The sequence below is a fragment of the Balaenoptera ricei genome, chromosome X (assembly GCF_028023285.1).
Source record: "Balaenoptera ricei isolate mBalRic1 chromosome X, mBalRic1.hap2, whole genome shotgun sequence".
Classification (NCBI taxonomy): domain Eukaryota; kingdom Metazoa; phylum Chordata; class Mammalia; order Artiodactyla; family Balaenopteridae; genus Balaenoptera; species Balaenoptera ricei.
In genome coordinates, this window is record NC_082660.1 from 18,474,503 (window position 1) to 18,493,378 (window position 18,876).

The 18,876-nt window shown below is 42.3% G+C and overlaps 1 protein-coding gene across 3 annotated transcripts in view; it reads right to left on the reverse strand.

Moving 5' to 3' along the window:
• The window catches only part of SMPX (small muscle protein X-linked), a 52,362-nt gene extending 33,733 nt beyond the window's left edge, over positions 1-18,629 (reverse strand). For 2 of the 3 annotated variants that reach the window (XM_059911680.1, XM_059911679.1), the window contains exons 1-3: positions 18,423-18,629; positions 14,016-14,072; positions 3,102-3,188 (exon numbers count right to left, since the gene is read on the reverse strand). In XM_059911680.1, the coding sequence (XP_059767663.1) occupies positions 3,102-3,188; positions 14,016-14,054 (126 nt within the window). In that variant the 5' untranslated portion in view covers positions 14,055-14,072; positions 18,423-18,629. The remainder of the gene's footprint in view (positions 1-3,101; positions 3,189-14,015; positions 14,073-18,422) is intronic. The other variant, XM_059911677.1, reaches the window with a different exon arrangement.
• Positions 18,630-18,876: the final 247 nt, after the last annotated feature.

Sequence of the window (18,876 nt, forward strand, 5' to 3'; positions counted from 1 at the left end):
AAGACCCAACGCAGCCAAGAAATAATTAATTAACTAATTAATTAGTTAATTTAAAAATTCTCAATCTGCTACCATTATTATCCCTATTTTACAGTTGAGGAAACTGAGGCACAAGGTGGGGGGTGGGTAAGAAACTTGCCCACGGCCTCACAGCTAGGAAGTAGCAAGACTAGAATTAAATAGTGTGTTTGCATCATGTGAAGGGATCAGGTGGAGAGGGAAATAATTAACAGAAAATCCCAATGTGCTGTTTTGTGGCTTAATAATGATGAAATTGAGAGATTTGGGAGGCAGAGCAGGGGCTTGTCAATACACTTCAAATCACTTTAATCAAGCAGCTGCCTTGTCTTATGCAGAGCAAGGGCTTACAGAGACCGTAGGTGGGCAAGAGACTCAGCCAGTGCTCACAGGCCTTGTCAGATGGCCCATCCTGGCTTCCTGCTGGGGTCCATCTTCTTCACGTCTGAGATGGTGGCGGGTTTGAGATGGGGGAGCTCCTGGCTGTGATAGAGGTGGCCTGTTCTGTTCAGGAGTGGTTTGTTATGCCTTCGACTTTAGACAGTGATTATCTTAATGCTAAGCTAAGCAATGAATCCCAAATCTAAGAAAGTAAGCAATTCCGAGGTTTTAAACTGGATAGTAATAGAAAAGCGGGGCTCTACAGGTTATTTGAATTCAGATTCCATTTTCCCATTCAAATTATGCAACCAAAGGTGGCTGGGGCCTCGTAGCCAAACCAAGCTGCCTAACTGCTCCCCTTGCAATATTGTTTCCATGAGAAACTTACTCCAAGGTCCAGCCCAGAACTTGAGTCATTAGATCCCACCCCTCCGTAAGACCCCACAAGTCCTGAGAGTCCCTTTCTGCTCTCACAATAAGGGAATACCACCTCTCACCACCCTCCCGACCCGTGAGCCCCACAAGAAAGGTGTAGCTCAATTCAAGAAACACTCCTGGGGTCTCTGGATCTCTGTGGATACCTCGCTCCCTCCATCCTGAGAAGAATGTTGGTTGGCCATTTGTTTATGTGGTTGGTCATAAAGTAAGTTTTCAAAACCCAGGCTGTATCAGTTCTTAGTTATTTTAGAATGTGCTGGAACCATCAGGCTGGGGACAAGGCAAGAGTACGAGCAGAGTGCTTTCCCAAGCTCCTAACTGGGACACTTGTGTGGAGGAAAGTACCAGTTGTAGAGAAGAAGCGAGGGCCATGTCTACCACAGAGGAAGATGGATGCAAGCCTCCAAAACAACAGTCACATCAGTCAATTTAGTGTGAAAAGAGAGTCAAGCTACCTTCCAACTGATTGCCAGATACAGTGACACACAGCTTACCACGAAGCACAGGAAGAAAGCCTAATTACAGATGAATGGAGATGTAGAAAGAATGCCTTTCTGCCCTCCCTTCTACCTCCCTGTGCTTTTTTCTTACAACATGTGAAATAATAGGCCCAGGAGTCCTTCATAAAAATTGGATAATTCGATCAATCGATAAACAGTCATTTATTGAATACCTGACTCTTTCCTCACAGCAACCCTCTGAGGAATGGACGGAATCGTATTTTGCAGGCAGAGACTCAGATACTTGACCAAAGTCCCAGAGGGAGAGCTCATGATCATGAGCTAACTGGGTGGCCAAGTTAGCAGCAGTAGAACTTGAAATTATGTACCATCAGAGCCGAGTAGGGCCAGGTCTTTTCAGCTTGTATGTTGAAAATTTGTTATTCATCAAGGGTGACTTAGTGACTGAAACTCCAGAACTTGGCAATGTCACTCAAATACTCTATCTCCTCCTTTCAAAAATTATCTTTCGGGCTTCCCTGGTGGCACAGTGGTTGAGAATCTGCCTGCCAATGCAGGGGACACGGGTTCGAGCCCTGGTCTGGGAAGATCCCACATGCCGCGGAGCAACTAAGCCCGTGAGCCACAACTACTGAGCCTGCGCATCTGGAGCCTGTGCTCCGCAACAAGAGAGGCCGCGACAGTGAAAGGCCCGCGCACCGCGATGAAGAGTGGCCCCCGCTTGCCACAACTAGAGAAAGCCCTCACACAGAAACGAAGACCCAACACAGCCAAAAATAAATAAATAAATTTATTTTAAAAAAAAATTATCTTTCTATTTATAGGAGGCTGGCACCACTAACTTAGGACCACATCAGGAATTATTTATGAGAGAAAAAGGTTAGATGCAGGACAACCAGTTTTATTAGCAAATACCAAAAAGGTCACCTACAAAAGTTTAAAAAAGCCTTTTCACCTTTTAAAAAAGATAAAATACAGTTTGCAATGCCCTGTGGCTTTATTGCTCCAAGACCTTAACTTTTTTTTTTAGAATCAGACCTTCCAGGTTTCATCAGAAAAATCAGAATTGAGGAAAAAATATAAACATTTGGGCAGGGAACTATGTTTATTGCACCCATGATGAATTTTAGCCCCCATTTTAGAAGACTGGGTATTTGAATTTGGAGGAAAGGAAAAGAATTAAAGGGAGGGAAAAATACAGAAATTGATAGACTCCTTTGCAAGTTCCTCTTTTCAAAGGAAATACCCAGAGATTGGGGCTTTTTGTTTGAATCCACAAGTAATTTCACGTGCTTATTACCTGCGTTCCCACTGGGGTTCATCACTCATCAGAAGCTGTACTACATACATCCAGCTAGATTGAATAAAAGCTTCAGAGTGAAAACTTAGCAAGCTACTGACTGTTGCTGAACCAAGAGCATCTGAGAGGTCCCCCCTCCCCCTACACACACACACACACACACACACACACACACACACACACACACACACACACACACACACACAAACTCACAAGAAGACACACGCAGTCAATCAATAAACTAGATGCTAAACTCAGCATCTTCAAGTACCTGGGCCAGGCACTTAGATTCGGCTGGAGGGAAGTGAGGGTCAGTGTGTTTCGTGGCTGATTGAGCAAGACAACCAAAGAAATGTATGTACTACATGATGACTCCTTGACCCACATCCATTTGTGCCCTCCTTGTCCTGGAAAGCTGGCCCTCGCCTTGTCTCTGCCCTCCTCTAGTCAGGATGTTGGAGGAGAAAGATGGTGCTGAGCTCTGCCAGCTCAGTTTTCCTCACCTCCTCCATTTCCGGAGTACATTCTTTTCTTCTGGGGGGTTGCCCAGCTCCTGGCCGAAAGGCTCCCATTGGGATATTGATATTTGCCTAAAAGAGAAAACAGGGAAGATTTAGCTTAAGGAAAGTAAGAAATTGCAGTGACACTCTGAGATGGTAATCATTGTGAGGCAAAACAAATCTGAAAATTACGTCTTTAAAGCTTTTTACCTCAAGAAAATTGCTATAATGACAGTACAAAAATATGCCAAGGAAAATTTGACTTCCATTTATTCCAGATTTCTTGTACTCATCCTTAGGTCTGTGCAGTGATTTCACAGTTCCCTATTGGCTGGAAGAATTGGAAGACAGTTTGTTCTGGCTGTTGCCCTCCTGTGGTGCCTAATATTTTCCACTCTCTGGGATGAGGAAAGAACACATAATGATAGGAAAGGAGGCAATGGCATTTGCAGAAACCATCCCACATCTTAGCCCTCCTTCAGCTTCCTTCATATTTACCACGGTAGGGGGGCAATCACGCCTCCTAAACCACCTCCTCCTTCCCATAATGTCCTATGGCTATTCTAGCACTTCCTTAGGTCTCTGTAATTTGACACTCTTTTACTTTGTCCCCGACACACCACTGTGTGGGTCAGTGCGTAAGGAGAGTGCTGGAAAGTCAAGTTCATTGGTATCACAGTTCATAGACTTTTGTCCTTTATTAAGATGCAATACCAATTTCTACCCACAGTAAACATAAAATACCTTCTAGAAAACATGAAATATGCTAGACATTAAATTATGTAAGGAAAATACCGACATAGTAATTCAAACTTGGGAAAGAGAATATGTAAATTTGAATTTTGTCCATACTTCATCTGTTATCAAAAGGCAAGAATGTTTAATGCAGACCAAAAACATCTTCACCCAGGAGTATCACTCACATAAAACAAGCATTAAAACTTTTTTTTAAGGCAGAATGTATTTTTTTCCACTTGAGATAAAGTGTTGCCTTATGAGTAGTTGGATATGTGGGCTTGAAAAGTTGAAATTGCGCTCTGATGTTATGAATGAAAATGATGCCTGAGCAAAGGGAGCAAAATATTTTGTTACCTTATGACTCAGTTTGGGCAGTTTTGGTACCACACCAAACAAAATCATTGGGAAGTGTGGTATTTGGGACTGCCTGATATGAGCTCTGTTGCCAGGGGAATGTTTAAGTCAAGACACAGGAAGTATCCAGTGTCCGTGTTCATGCAACATGCTGGATCTGTGTTCTGCTCCGTAGAACAGGAAGTGACTTTTCCCACGTAGGGCTTTAAAACTTTCTTCCCTACTAGAATAATGATGATCCCACAGAAAGGAAACAGATCCAAAGTGTTTGTGGTGGGTATCAAGAGAGGTACATCACCATTCCTAGGGCCAGCAAGCCAAGAAGTATTTGGGGTCAGTATGTATCATATATGCTAAAATATAAGTGCAGCACAATTTTAGAGGGAAGCATTTTGGAAAAACTAGGGCTGAGCCTTCTATGCTATTCCTCTGTTTAATGGAAATATCAGGTGGCCTAGAGTGGGGGGAGGAGGAGGTATAAGACAAGGGGGGAAACATGTCTTCTATGGTGGCAAATATGGTAGCATACTTCATGAAGTCCAAGATGCACCTCTTTTAATATCTCTGAAATCAGAGCGTGTCTTACAGTCAATGGTATCTTAAATTTTTAATGGGCACAGTTGTTTTGTTTCTTAGGACATAAAATACTGGTATTTTACAATTGACAGTGTCTTAGATAGGATGAAATATCATTAGGGTCCTGAAATAAGATCAAAACAATGTAAGTAAGACTCACTGAAGATGATGTATATTGAACCAATAACTATTTCCATTACTACAGTTTGGATGAAAGAGGGGAAAAGTTGATATTGGGACTATTTGGAAGACAGTTAACTGGCTAAAAGTTTAATTAGATCACCACTACCCTGACCCATTTATTAAGCATCTACAGAGGGCATCTTCCTAATGGGAAGTTCAAGTTAATGCATTGTTTCTGAAAGATATGATTGTTAAACTAACCCATTTAATCAAGTGTGTATGCTCTATGGTGGGTTGTAGTTTTCAGTAATGGAACATGTAAAAATCATCCAGGATGATGTATTCAGTAAAGCACATGCTATGGAAATACCACCTTTTCTTGCTCAGAGATTGATTTTAGCAATGCATGTAGCCTCTCCATGGTACCTGTGGGTGGCTATGGTAGAAAAGAGCCCAATGCTAGGAGTGGCTATAGATTCTCTGTACTTGAAAGAGTGACAACTGCTCTGGGTCTTGTCTTCCCCACTTGTTTAATGTGAATGTTAGGCTTCACTAATGGAACCCTTCTTGGCCATGGAACCCTTCTTTTAAGTAAAGTATTGTGAGAATATCTAAAATGCAAACTAGGTGGAGGTGGAGCTGCTCTGGCTAAGGTTGTAGGGAGCCCACACCCCATCTGCTTCCCCCAAGCCCTGGACCATGTGCAGTTCCAAGGAACTTGGGGGCCCAAATCTGACAACCATTGAAAGAGATCGCCCCTAAGTGAATGAGTATTGATGTGCATTTAAGATGTTCACTCTGCCCACTGTTAAGATGTCTGTAATTTACTTTAAACTTCTTTAGCATAGACAGTGTGATATTTTATACACACAGGTTGGTTTAAACTACAACTGTAGGGAACACTGTTGCTCTCATTGGGAGTTCATCCTCCTGGGGGGGTTAGGTGGTAAAATATCACTAAGACCACATTCCCCAGGTTGCTGCTCCAAGTGTTTTCTATTAGGTTTATCTCCACCAATAACCGAGGCTTTAATGTTTGCATAAATGGCAAAAAAATCAGTGAAATAATGGAATGACTATTAGAAATGGCTTCTCTTGATGAAGTTGGAGGAGGTTAAGATATGTAGAGTGGTTAAAATATTTTGGAGACAATTCCCACCCTGCTGAACAGAGTGTAAGAATCTGATGCCTATAGCTTGCATCTTTAGAGACAGAGCTCAGAGGAGTGGTCCCTAAATGGGCCTGTCTCCAGTCATTGATAATGAGGATTTCTAGCTGGCTGCTGCCAACTAGGGGCAACAGAATCCCCACCTGCCTCCCATGAACCTTTTATGCAAACTGGCAGTCACTCGGAGCATTTAAAGGGACAAGAGCTGAGGCTTCATCAGGCTCACAGACAGACTGTATGGATGGTTTCCGCTTGTTTGCTAACAAATGCGTGTTTAACAAAGTGGCAGAGTTGGGTTGGGACTAACTTTCATCTTAACCTGGTGGTGAGGTTGTGGAACAGTAACTACCCCTCCCCACGTTCACCACAAACCACCCTTATCCACCCTAAAACCCCAAGATTCAGCTAGGTTGTCCTAACACCTTCATCCTCACAACAAACTTCTGAGGTGCAGACTATCATCTTCATTTTATTCATAAAGAAACTGAACCTCAAAGAGGTTAGGTGATTTGCTCAAGACCACACAAACTTACACCTTGAGAATGGCCTTGGAAAAGGGGCACGCCAAATGGATAATTCTAGAATAGGCATCAAAAAAAGCCACATTTGAAAAATGAGCCATTAGCTCACTGGCCTGATGCTTTTTCATCTTTAAGGCATGACTCAAGAAACCCGGAACCTAAATGGTTTTTTTGACAGCAAATATTGACAGGATCCAGAGCAGCCTGTGAACGTGTCAAGTATCCAGTCATTAATGTACACCTTAAGGGAGTGTCAGAGGATTGCTTTGTAACTGATTAGAAACGATTCATTAATATAATTGTAGGGCGGTGATATTTGAGTGACAAATTATAGGCTAAATTAGAACCATAAGAAAAATTCCTTATAACTTGAATTTCATAGAAATGTGTAGACCTATATAGCTCTCTGTTTTTGTTCCATCGGCCAGAGGATTGGTGTCATATTCTTGTCTCTTTCACTGACTTGCTGTTTGAACACAAACAAAATACTTTCTCAATGACTCGATTTTTCCATCTGCAAATTGAACATGGTATTCGCTACTCAAAATGGGTTTGGAATATGAGCTACGTTTTTATGAAAGAATAAACAAAGAGAAATCAATGACCTGGAGTTGATATAAGGTTGGACTGCCTTCTCTATATAGATTCTGTGTAAGTATAAAGGAAGCAGGCTTTTGTTTTTTCCTTTTGTAACACCTTCCCTTGCTTTTTTTCCCTCCTTGAGATTTATTCATCTTAGATATTTCTAAATATGCCCCTGACGTAGCAGATCCAGTGCATCACTTTCCCAAGCTATACATACTTTGTTACATCCTCAAAGTTGGAATGGAAAAAATCTACTAGATCATCTTTTGCCAGAACAGGATACAGTTCCCTGATAATAGACCTATCTGATGTGAAATGAATACTGCACTTGATCTCACCAGGTGAAGAAAAGCAGAAAGAATTCCCTGTAAGTTAATTCCACGAGTCCCTTAATTATTTGTATTGTTCTCTTGCTTGGCTCCAGGCTTTGAGCCCGAGAATTCTGGAAGCAGTATTCCCTCCACAGCCACTCCTGTGTGACTTACAGTGCAATGGCATCTTTCCCCAGTGGGCTGGATTCTGTAGCTGCTAGCCACTGGGTACTGACAATCCCACTCCACTTTGCTTTCCAGAGCCCTTGTTCTCTTATCTCCCCCTCCCTTTTCGTCCCCACTCCGTCTCTCCTTTTAGAGCTCAGGCTTTTGGAGTTTCCTCCCATTGCATATTTGTTTCAGATGACTCCCCACGGGTTCTATCTTTAGTTTTCCAAGGTCTCCAGCAGCTCCTGCCAGAATCTCTAGCCTCCCCCATGCCTTTCTCCCAGCCGCTCGAAGAGGAACCCCTATAGGGTTGCATTTTACAGTATTTCTTTCTGTGCTTTCCTATTCTTACAGTCCTGGTCCTTCTCTGAATGGAGCAGGATGTGGCATTTTGAGATTTCTAGCATCTTCACAGAAGACTCTCAGAAAGAGGGGTGTTTTCCCAATAGCTAATTTTAAAAGATTTCTTATTTGATATATTAGCCTAAATTAGGAAGACAGACAGACAGACACACAAACACACACACACACACACACACACATACACATATATACACACACCAACTAAAATATATCCCACCCATTTTAAAATAAAGCTCTGTATCGCTAGAATGCATAACTTCTTTGCCTTTAGGGATTCTTGAAATGTGAAATCGATTCAGAACACACAGAACTTTCCCACTCAATACAATTTTGAGAAACTCCCACTCAGCCACTGTTTTTCACCCATGATGTTTCATAGTGAAAGGTTTTTCTTTTTTTCCCCCTCTGTTCTCAACACTTTTTGTTCTCTTCAATAATTTCCTGAGTGACTCAACTGTAGTCTTGTCATCCAGGGGAAAGTAGATTTCAATAATGTACCGTATAGCTGTTAAGAGAATGTCTACAATCGGTTGAAGGCAGGTTATATTTCTGAAGTACTTGTGAATGTCAGCCTCAAAAAATGACATCCCTTAGTCAGTATATGTCACCAATATGGAGCCCTGGCAGAGCAGCAAAGATCACCAGCTGGAGGTAGCTCCAGAGTCAAACTGCTACATTTCAAGTTCTGGCTACACTTCAGAGAAACCAGCAGTGGAAATCATAAACAATGTGTTATAGTGGTTTACCTAAGAAAGAAACAGTAGATCCAAGGTCAAAGGAAAAACATGTGACAAATGAAAGTTCATATTTTATCTTTCGCATTTAAATGCAATAGTAAAGGAAGGTATGTATCATCATTATTATTATTAGCTTTAATAAATGTATTTGATTAACTGACCAACCATGGGTGGTTGATAGTCTGTTCCTTTGTACCAAGGATTGTCATATACCTGAAATCTTTTTTAAACTGGAAATCCTAGATGGAATTAGAGTCCCTAACAACTGTCTGTAAATATTTTTGTCGGGCTGTTTTCTTCTTCCACGGAGCCCTTATGCCCTGAGCAATGGAGAGTGGAAGAGCAATGGTAACAGGTGGGGAAGGGAAAGAAGTACTAAAACTCAGGGCATCAAGATATTCTGTTCTACGCGTGGATTGGGTGACAATGGAAACTTCCCATGGTAGGAAGCCACACACTAACTAATGATGCAAGGCTCATATAATCATTCCTCTAAAATGAATGATAAAGGAGTTAGTTTTAGTTTCACAAGCAGCTTGATTAAGTCAATTAAGCAGAGAGGTGGGATTCAGTGGCCATGGTCATTTGTATTTCAAGACCATGTTTGTTACTGAGTCACTTTACTTTGTACTTTTCACTCCTAGCCGACTTACGTTTAAGGTGACTTTAATCAGTGTAAGCTATTAGCTGCTTCTGCTGAAATGCTGACCCCCTTTCTGAATGTCAGTTGAGGGCTTTAAAAGGGAGGAGCCAGCATCTGTAAAATGGTAATTGTCCTTCAAGTAGCCTCGGTAGTTATGATTACACTTTAGGTGCTCTGCACCCACTCCTCCATCTTTACTCTCGGTGCCGGGGTGGAGATGGTAAGTAATGAGACTAGTCACTGTTGCAAAATGGTTCCAAACATGGGCTTTGGGATCAGGCAACTCGGGTTCAGTTCCTGACTCTCCTACTCACAGGCTGTGTGATCCTGGGTGAGTTTTTTTGCTTCTCCAAACCTTTCATTATAATCCATGGAAATCCCATTGCACTATGCCAAGTACATAGTAAACCCTGAAGAAACTGACTATTATTATCGTCCTAATAATAAACCTTAGAAGTTATTCTCAAGAAGTTCATGGACTATTAGAAGCTGGACAGAGGCTTACAGGTCATTTAATGCAACATCCCCGCCCCCTGCCCTTTGCAGCTCATGAGGACCGGGGGGTGAAGTCACGGAGCAGAGCTATGACTAGGGCACAGGACTCTTTTCCGTTCAACCATGAAACTCTCAGATCTCACGGGAAAGGACAAATAATACTCAGCTTACTTTGATCAATGGTGAAGAGAAAGGGCCAGTGACGACTCAGAGGACATTGGCTCTGGGTGGGCTGAGGCCCTGGGGAGGCCCATGACAGTTGCCAAAGGGGGTGTGTTCAGGAAGAAGGGGAAGGACAGGCAGGTGCTGCCAGCGGTCAGTGTCACTTGGTCTCATTAGACTTACCAAACAGATCGCTGCTGGGATTAGATTTCCCGGCAGCTCTAGCTTTCCCCACCACCTGTCATGTCAAATTCTTTCATCTGAAGGGATCAGACCCACTGTGCTTAGTGTGCTGATGTTACCTTGGTTGCAACTCCATTCCCATCAACAGTGGGGTTTAACAAGCAGCCTACAGAGCACAGAACTGGGGTCAGCAAGCTACGGCCCATGGGCCACATCCAACCTGCCACCTGTTTTTGTGAATAAACTTTCATTGGCACACAGCCACACCCATTCATGTATGTATTGCCTATGGCTGCTTTTGTGCTGTAACAGTAGAGCTGAATAGTGCAGCAGAGGCCCAGTGATCTGTAAATCTTAAAGTATTGATTACTATCTGGTCCTTTACAGAAAAGGTGGGCCAACGTCTGATCTAGAGCCTTATCAGCTGCTTAGGAGACAAAGGCCCTCTCCAGACTATGGAAGAATCAGCTGACTCCTTCAGGATATTTTTATGTCCCTGGAATAAATGAGATTTCACTAATACAACTGAAAAGTAATGCAGACTTAGATAGAATCCCCTTACAATTCAAAGGCCATCTCTTCTTCAGTGTGGATGTGAAAGACAACTGTCCATCGCCTCTGAGAGTGGGTCTGATTCTGGCCTCCCGCTTATTCTGGGGCAGGGAGGAGATGGAAGCAGCTGAAGAGAAAACAAGGCCATTCCATGCATTACTTGGATAATTAGAAGAGCCATCTCTTAAGGACTTTGTGTGCTATAAACTAGGCACTTGCCATACTTTATTTTGTGTATTCATTATAACAATCCTGTTAAGTAGTATGATTGTCCTCATTTTACAGAAGGGTAAACTAAGGGTGAACTAAGGTCACAGAGTTAGTGAATGGCCAGGTAGAGATATATAACCATTTGGCCCCATGTTGTCTGGTGTACATAGGTGCAGTAATTCAACTACCTATGCCTGACTGTTAGAAATATGGTTGACAGAGGCTTAAATTTGCTCAATCCAGACAAAATAGAGATCTAAGTCATTACTTCTAGAAGTTTGCACTGCAAAATACTATCCTACAAGATACTCATTTAAAAGATCCAATATGTTTAGAAAACATTGTCTACATCACCGCCTTCTTGGAAATATATGAAGCCATTAGCAAGTTATGGACTCTGAGAAATCCTGCAGTAAAGATCCTATTCAACTTTGCTTAATGTTGTGTTCCCAAACACTTTAGCATGGAACCCTTTAACTAACAACATCCCATGCAACTGCTATTCCAGGAGACGCACTTTGGGAACTGTTGAACCACATGATTACGATGATGATGATTGATGATAATGGCTAATATTTATTGAGCAATTACAATGAGCCAGGAACTGGCCTGAGCACTTACAAGTGTTGATTCATTTAACCCTCGCAGCAACCCTATGAGCTCACATGTTATTAATTCCCCACTTGACAGATGAGGAAACCGAGGCACAAAGAGGATAAAACAACTTGCCCAAAGTCGCATAGCTAGTGAGTCCTGGAGACCATGAGCTCCTCAAACTCAAGGATCAGGTTGCAGTTCATCTTTGCATAGCCAACACTTAGTATGGTGCCTGGAACAAAGTATGCACCCAGAATGTGACAGTTGAACTGAATTGGAAATGACATCCTAATAAAAAGAAGTGACTAGAGTGTGTTGAATGGAACATTTAAGATCTTTAGTATTTATACAACAAGGGCACTCCTTCATCAGCTGGGGTTTCTATTTGTTCCACACAAGACCATAGCCTAGGTAATGTTCCTACTACAAAGCATTTTGTATAGAGTAACCATTTTCATATTTTATTTAATAGACCCTACATTTAATGCAGAAATGATAGGAAAATATCAGATAGTGCAGATCCTATTTAGCCACAAGAAATAGTATTTCATTTGAAGGTGCATTAAATTAGGCTTTCTGTCTGGCATAAAATATATTGAGAGAGGCAATACCACATCCATAAGGAAGCACTGCCTTTGTTGGTAGAGTAGAGGGATTTTTTTTAGATGCAGTATAATAGCAGCTATTGAGAACAGTCAATAGCAGCTTTTTAAATATTATAGACCTAAAAATATATCAAGGTCAAAATTAATAGATAAAATACAGGTGAATTTTCAGTGTAGATTTGAGGGAGGCTAGGAAGCACTAAGGAGGAAACATCAACACACTTTCAGCTATAAAAGGAAGAGAATGAAAGGCAGCCTGAGAGACTATGTTTTTGTGTCCTGCAAAATAAAAAGGAAATTTTATGTTTAGCGCTTTGAGAGCTTCAAATGCAGTGATTAAATGGTATTATTTTTTGTCACTTTAACACAGAGCATTCCAGAATGATAAGTATTATAGTAACAATGTGACCCTTAATGAGGGCTTACTGTGCTGTTTTAAGCATCTTATACGTGTAGCCCTAGGAGGTGAGTACTGTCCCCATTTTACAGATGTGGAAACAGAGGCAGAGAAGTAAAGTAGGTAAAGTAGTGTTCCCGTGATCCCACACCAGTACAAAATGGATTAAGGATTCAAGCTCCACTAATCTGGCTTCACAGCCCATGCCACTAACAGCTGTACACACTGGGTAAAAGAGAAGGTTCAAAGGCTCAAGGATGCTCACAGGCCTGGGAGGCAAAATGAATTCTACCAATGTCAGGGTACGTACATCAGAAACTCACTAGGTGGACACCAGAGGGCCAAACATGGCAATGCAGAGTTGAATCCTTGCCAATAGGCCCTTCCTTGGTGGTTTGTTCTGTAACAGGTTTCCAGAGGTTGTTATATATCTTACCACTTAAGAACCCCATCCATTTAAGGCTATGCATTAGTCATGACGGGTAAAGATACGTCCCTCCACCCACTTCCACCACCGGTGTGTGCTAGGATTCCTCACCCCACAATCTGACCACATGCATGTCCCTTCAAAATACAGTCAATTGCTTATGAGTAGGTGTATGTATGATGGTGCATCAGACCCCAAGTATTCAGAAACTACCATATGCTGTGCAGTATTCAGGAAAGCCCAGGGAAAAAAAGTTTTAAAGTTCCTTTAGAGAAAGTACAGATGGCTCCATCTTGATGGAAAGGAAAGATGGAATTTTACAATAAAGCATTGTGCCCACCGTCTCAGTATGGGAGCCACTTGAGAGCTAAACACCAAGCTCTTAAGAGAAATAACAAATTTTAGTATTGAGTCAAAACAAATACTAAAATTTTCTCCGTAATTGTATTTGTGTTCCAAAATGCCTGCTTCCCCCTCCCCTTATTGTGGGTAACACTTAAGTCAGATGAAACAACCAAAGAATTTGTTTGTTGAGAGGGCATGAGGAGGCATAATAGCATACGGACCTTAAAAGATAAATACCCAAGCCTTGGAAAGAACACTTGACAAGAAAAGGATGTTATTTAAAGAAAGATGTATTCTAAACAGATGAGTCAACAAACTCAATTGGATATAAAAATGGAAATTGAATTTTTAAATTCCGATCGATGAGCATATCAAAAACTTACACATCAAAAAGCATATCAAAAAACATACACACTGCATTTTTGTAGAAGACCATTTAATTCTCATTTATAAACTTTGACTCTCTTAAAAAAATAGCTTCTCCCTTCTCAGTTGTACATTACCAGCCTTATATCCTTCCTTAATTGTACCTTACACGAGTCTTTCTTTTCTTTTTGAAGTGAATCATCAGTTGGGGTGAACAGTCACATAAAGTCTGATTTATTAAGCAAACAGACTGGAAGTTGCTGATGTTAAAACACAAATATGTCTACTTACCTGGATGGATCTGACATTGGAAACTGGCTGTTTCGACATATCGACAAGGTCTTATCCCTAAAAAAACAGGTAAGAAACTGTTAGAGGTGGCGGCATTCAGATTCTCAATCATGATAAATTTGAATTTAACTCATGATTCAACTGGGCAGTCACCCCTTTCACTGGCCGTATATTCTTTCAGTCTCAGTTTCCGGTTACTTACAGACTCTCTTTCCTAATGCCTCAGGGAGAGGGAACACTAGAGCGCTGGATAAATCATTCAGAAGGAGAAATGCTGAGATGCCTCGCCCCTGATGCTCATGATAGGCAATCAGAAACTTGAAAGGCGCTATCATCTCCTTCCCTGCCCTCTTGCCCCCCTGCCAAGAACAGCAAAACAAAGAGGTTGTGGAAATAAAACACCTTTCTTTGGGGCCTCAGAAGCTTTCTGCTTGAAACTGAACTTTTGATCTGAACCGAGTTGTTGCCAGGGCTGCACATCAGTCCATCGGGACCGCCTCGCCTCCATCAAACACCCAAAGAGAAATGGCCCGTACCGCGTTCTTACTACTGCGATGCTCCCTGCTCGCTGGGCACGTGTCTGTTCTGCACAGAGACCTGGGGGACATGGGCCGCGTCTCCCTGCTCTGTGCGTCCAGAGCCTGGGCTCTGTAAACCAGGCAACTGGCAGGCAAGCCTCACCTCTGTCTTCTTTTCTTTTAACGAATCAGTCTCAGAAGGCAAATAGGACTTACGTGACCATGTCAGATCCCTAAGAGGTAGCAGTGCTTCCTTCCCAAAGGACCTTTGCTTTCTTTCAGTTTGTGAGACCTGACTTAGAGCCCAGGGACTAGTGGCCGAGGTTTACTGGGGCTCGGGGAGCAGGGAACAGCCCAGCTCTGTACAAGTGATGTTATAGCTTGGTCTATTAAGTGTCGACAGGACGGAGTGAAAAAGTTTGAAATTCAGTGAATTAAAAACACGCTGCTTTTTAAACCCAAACGATAAACTGGGTTGACTAGAGTTTCCTCAGTTGACTGGTGTAAGTGCGTGGGCTCACTGGTGAGTCAATGAGCACAGAGCGCCGTGTTGGCATCTGCCACACGTCCGGTGTCCTCTGGACTACGTCAGTCAACATCTCTAGGCCTATTTCCTCTTCCTTAAGTTTCACCTGCTTCACAGGTTGTGGTACGAATCAAAATGACATAAGGTTCCTGAAAATGCCTTGCGAACTGTAAAGCATGATGCAAATATGTATTGTTTTATTGCCATTGCCCTTAGCTGGAGACTTTTTAGTTCTATACTGGTCTACAACTCTAAGTACAGAGTAAAAACTGCTGTAGTGATGCCCCACACACTTTAGAGATAAAATTTATGAACTGAGAACTCTGAAAAACTTCCTTTTTTTTTTTTCCTGAGGTCTTCAAAGTCTTAGGCTCTACTATATGAAGTTAAACAATTACATAATTTTTTTAAATCTCTGTAATTAGTATACTCAACTATATAGTCCTTGGAGTCACATACATGAGAACAATGGGATTTTGTTTTTAAAGTTTCACCTGAATGTTTTGGTAATATACAGATACAGCCTCCATGCATAAGGGTCTAGGTAGAATTATTTTCAATATGGTTAAAAAATTAGGGACTTCCCTGGTGGCGCAGTGGTTAAGTATTTGTTTTTATTTTTATTTATTTATGGGTGTGTTGGGTCTTCGTTTCTGTGCGAGGGCTTTCTCTAGTTGTGGCAAGCAGGGGCCACTCTTCATCGCGGTGCGCGGGCCTCTCACTATCGCGGCCTCTCTTGTTGTGGAGCACAGGCTCCAGACGCGCAGGCTCAGTAATTGTGGCTCACGGGCCCAGCTGCTCCGCGGCACGTGGGATCTTCCCGGACCAGGGCTCGAACCCGTGTGCCCTGCGTTGGCAGGCGGATTCTCAACCACTGCGCCACCAGGGAAGCCCGGCGCAGTGGTTAAGAGTCCGCCTGCCAACGCAGGGGACACGGGTTCGAGCCCTGGTCCGGGAAGATCCCACGTGCCGCGGAGCAACTAAGCCCGTGCGCCACAGCTACTGAGCCTGCACGCTAGAGCCCGCGAGCCACAACTACTGAGCCCACGTGCCACAACTACTGAAGCCCAGGCACCTGGAGCCCGTGCTCGGCAGCAAGAGAAGCCTGCGCACCGCAACGAAGAGTAGCCCCCGCTCGCTGCAACTAGTGAAAGCCCGAGCACAGCAACAAAGACCCAACGCAGCCAAAAATAAATAAATTTATAAAAAAATAAATAAATTTATTTTTTAAAATATAGTTAAAAAATTAAAAAGCAATAACAAGTTGAACAATTAGGAATGCATTTTTGCTCTATGATATGTTTCAGATAGGTTGCTGTCTTTCCTGCAGTGTCAAAAAGTCAATGAAGGATTTTTAATTTTTGGATCTAGGACACACAGCTCAATTTCAAAAGGAAAAGCTTGGCAGTTTAATTTTTAATGTTTCTATTCCTCAAAAGCTATTAGAAGACATGCAAAGCAATAATTCTCACAGGACTTTAAATATCTCATCATATAGCATTCTCTGTATGTGTACAATTAAAGTTTAACTAATATCACTTGGGAACTTTAAAAAATTTATTGTATGTCAATTTGAGATGTGGGGATTAGGAATTTCTTTATGTTATTACAATAGCAAGTTGAAATGTGGAAAAAAATCAGGCAATGAATGATTGTGTTATTTATACCGCATTGATTTTGTTTTTAATTAGGCTGATTTTTTTTTTAATTAGGCTGATTTTGTTTTTTCGCTAAAGTCCTGGATTGCTTTGTATTTTGTGGACCTCTCAGCCTAGGGGATGGATATTCCTTGGGCCTTGTATAGCATTGGTATAATCTTATTTGCATACAAATTCCTTCTTAACATATACGTCAATCTGCGAGACAGACACCTCTAGAAAGTTGGTCAGATCCCAGCTCTCATTCCTTGCAAACAAGCTAGATAACGTTTGTGTAAATCATTTCTGCAGCCGTTCCTGCTGTCCTCATTATTCTCAGAGAAATCAGGGCAAAGCACACTGATGAATAAAAATAGACAGTGTTCCCTGGCTCTTTCCCTGGCCCTGCGTTCACCTCCATTAGGGATGCAAGGTGTAGAATGCACCTTCCTTCTGTATCTGCATGCCTCATCCCAGGACCAAAAAAGAAAGCTATGCCTTAGATGCACAACTCCACTCACACCGGGGCCACAGCTTTTCATCCAAAGAGGTACTCTTTAAAGCACTCTATTACTGTGTCTCCTGGTTCTGGCTACAATTTGAAAACATGGAAAGTTTTACCAGGCATATACTGACTTTTACAAAGCCTATACTACAATGGAAATGCTTGCCGGCTTAGCACAGTTGAGTTTTCCTGGCAGTTCTGCAAGTCAGTGGGGATCTTTAATGGTCCGTATGCTGAGTCATGTACTATATACCTCTGCTGGTATTTGATTGGACAGCATCTAATATCTGACTTCTAAGTAAGACTCTTTCACTTACTAAAAATTTGTCAACATTAATATCGCTAATTTAATAAGCAGGGATTCAGAGGAAAATAAATCAATATATGGAGAGAGGGGGCTTCGTTTGTTCTTCTTAAAGGTCAATTAAGTGGCTACAGCTCAGTTTCACAGGGAATTATCTTCTGTCTGCTGCTAAAAATAATTCCCAAGAAGGGTGTAGAAAGATGTTCAGCTGTCCGAACTAAGTCTTTATTCAACTCTGCCTGAGATATGCCGAGAGGGAAGAGACACTCAGCATTGCCACGTATCAGAATCTGGTGCCCACATAGGGAGAGACAGGGCTGCTGCCCTCTACTCTGCTGGGTATGGGGAACACTGCGATCGAAGCGGGGCTTTCTAAAAGATGGGTCTGGATTATTAATGGATCTATAGTTTGACAGGACTTTATCACTGAGGCCAAGCCTGGTGCTTAGGGAGAGGAGAAAAGCGTTTTAAACTTGTACTGTGTTAACAACTCTGGCAATAATTTGCATTTAGGTAAACCAAAGAGCTAGCATTATAGCTTTTCTCTGCCCCAAATTCTCCTGATTATTTCTAGGCTTACAGCCCGAATCAGTCTGCAGCTGACTGACTGTAATCCTGGCCATAAGAATCAAAATGATCTCATGTTCAGGGTCACAGTCATCATATCTGGACCGTGGAAATTTTCTTAATGTCCCTATCAATGAAAACTACTTTTAGTTCAATATTCTTTCAACCTCCCCACCCCCCCAACAATTTATAAAACAGAAGCAGCAACATCACCAATGAACAGTGAATTTACAAGGAAGCTACACCCACTGGTTACAAGCCTACAAAGTTATAAGTAGCCACTTCAAGTTGGGTAGCAAGGAAATTTCCTTCAGAAAGCCCAGTTGCCCGAGCTGGGTCCTCCTGCTTACCTGCTTTATGTACTTGCTTCCTGCCTGAGGAAAGTTCCAGGCAGCCAGGTGCAAGAATACAAAGCTCCTCAGTGAGTGGAAGGGACGCCCGGTGTCCTCTGAGCTGCGATCTCAGTTCCGATGCTTTTCATGCGGCTGAAATAGCTCAAGTGCTCCGTGCCTCACCCGGTATTGAGAGCTGCTCCTGGCTCGGGGCTGGAGGGGAACTCGGTTTAAGGATAAGTGTTAAAGAGAATTCCTGTCATAGCTCACAGTTGTTCTTCCTAAATATAGAGTTTGATACAAGCCATATGCTGCCTCCAAAAGGCTTGACCGTGCTGAAAGCAGGGCTCAAATGTCAGCCGGAAGGTGGCTCCGGAATCTTACTGCCTTCCTAATCTTCCAGAAGATGCTGGTTGTGTTTTCTCACAACTTCTGAGGGGGCACAGGAAAGTTTGAAAAGTAGGAAAAGTTT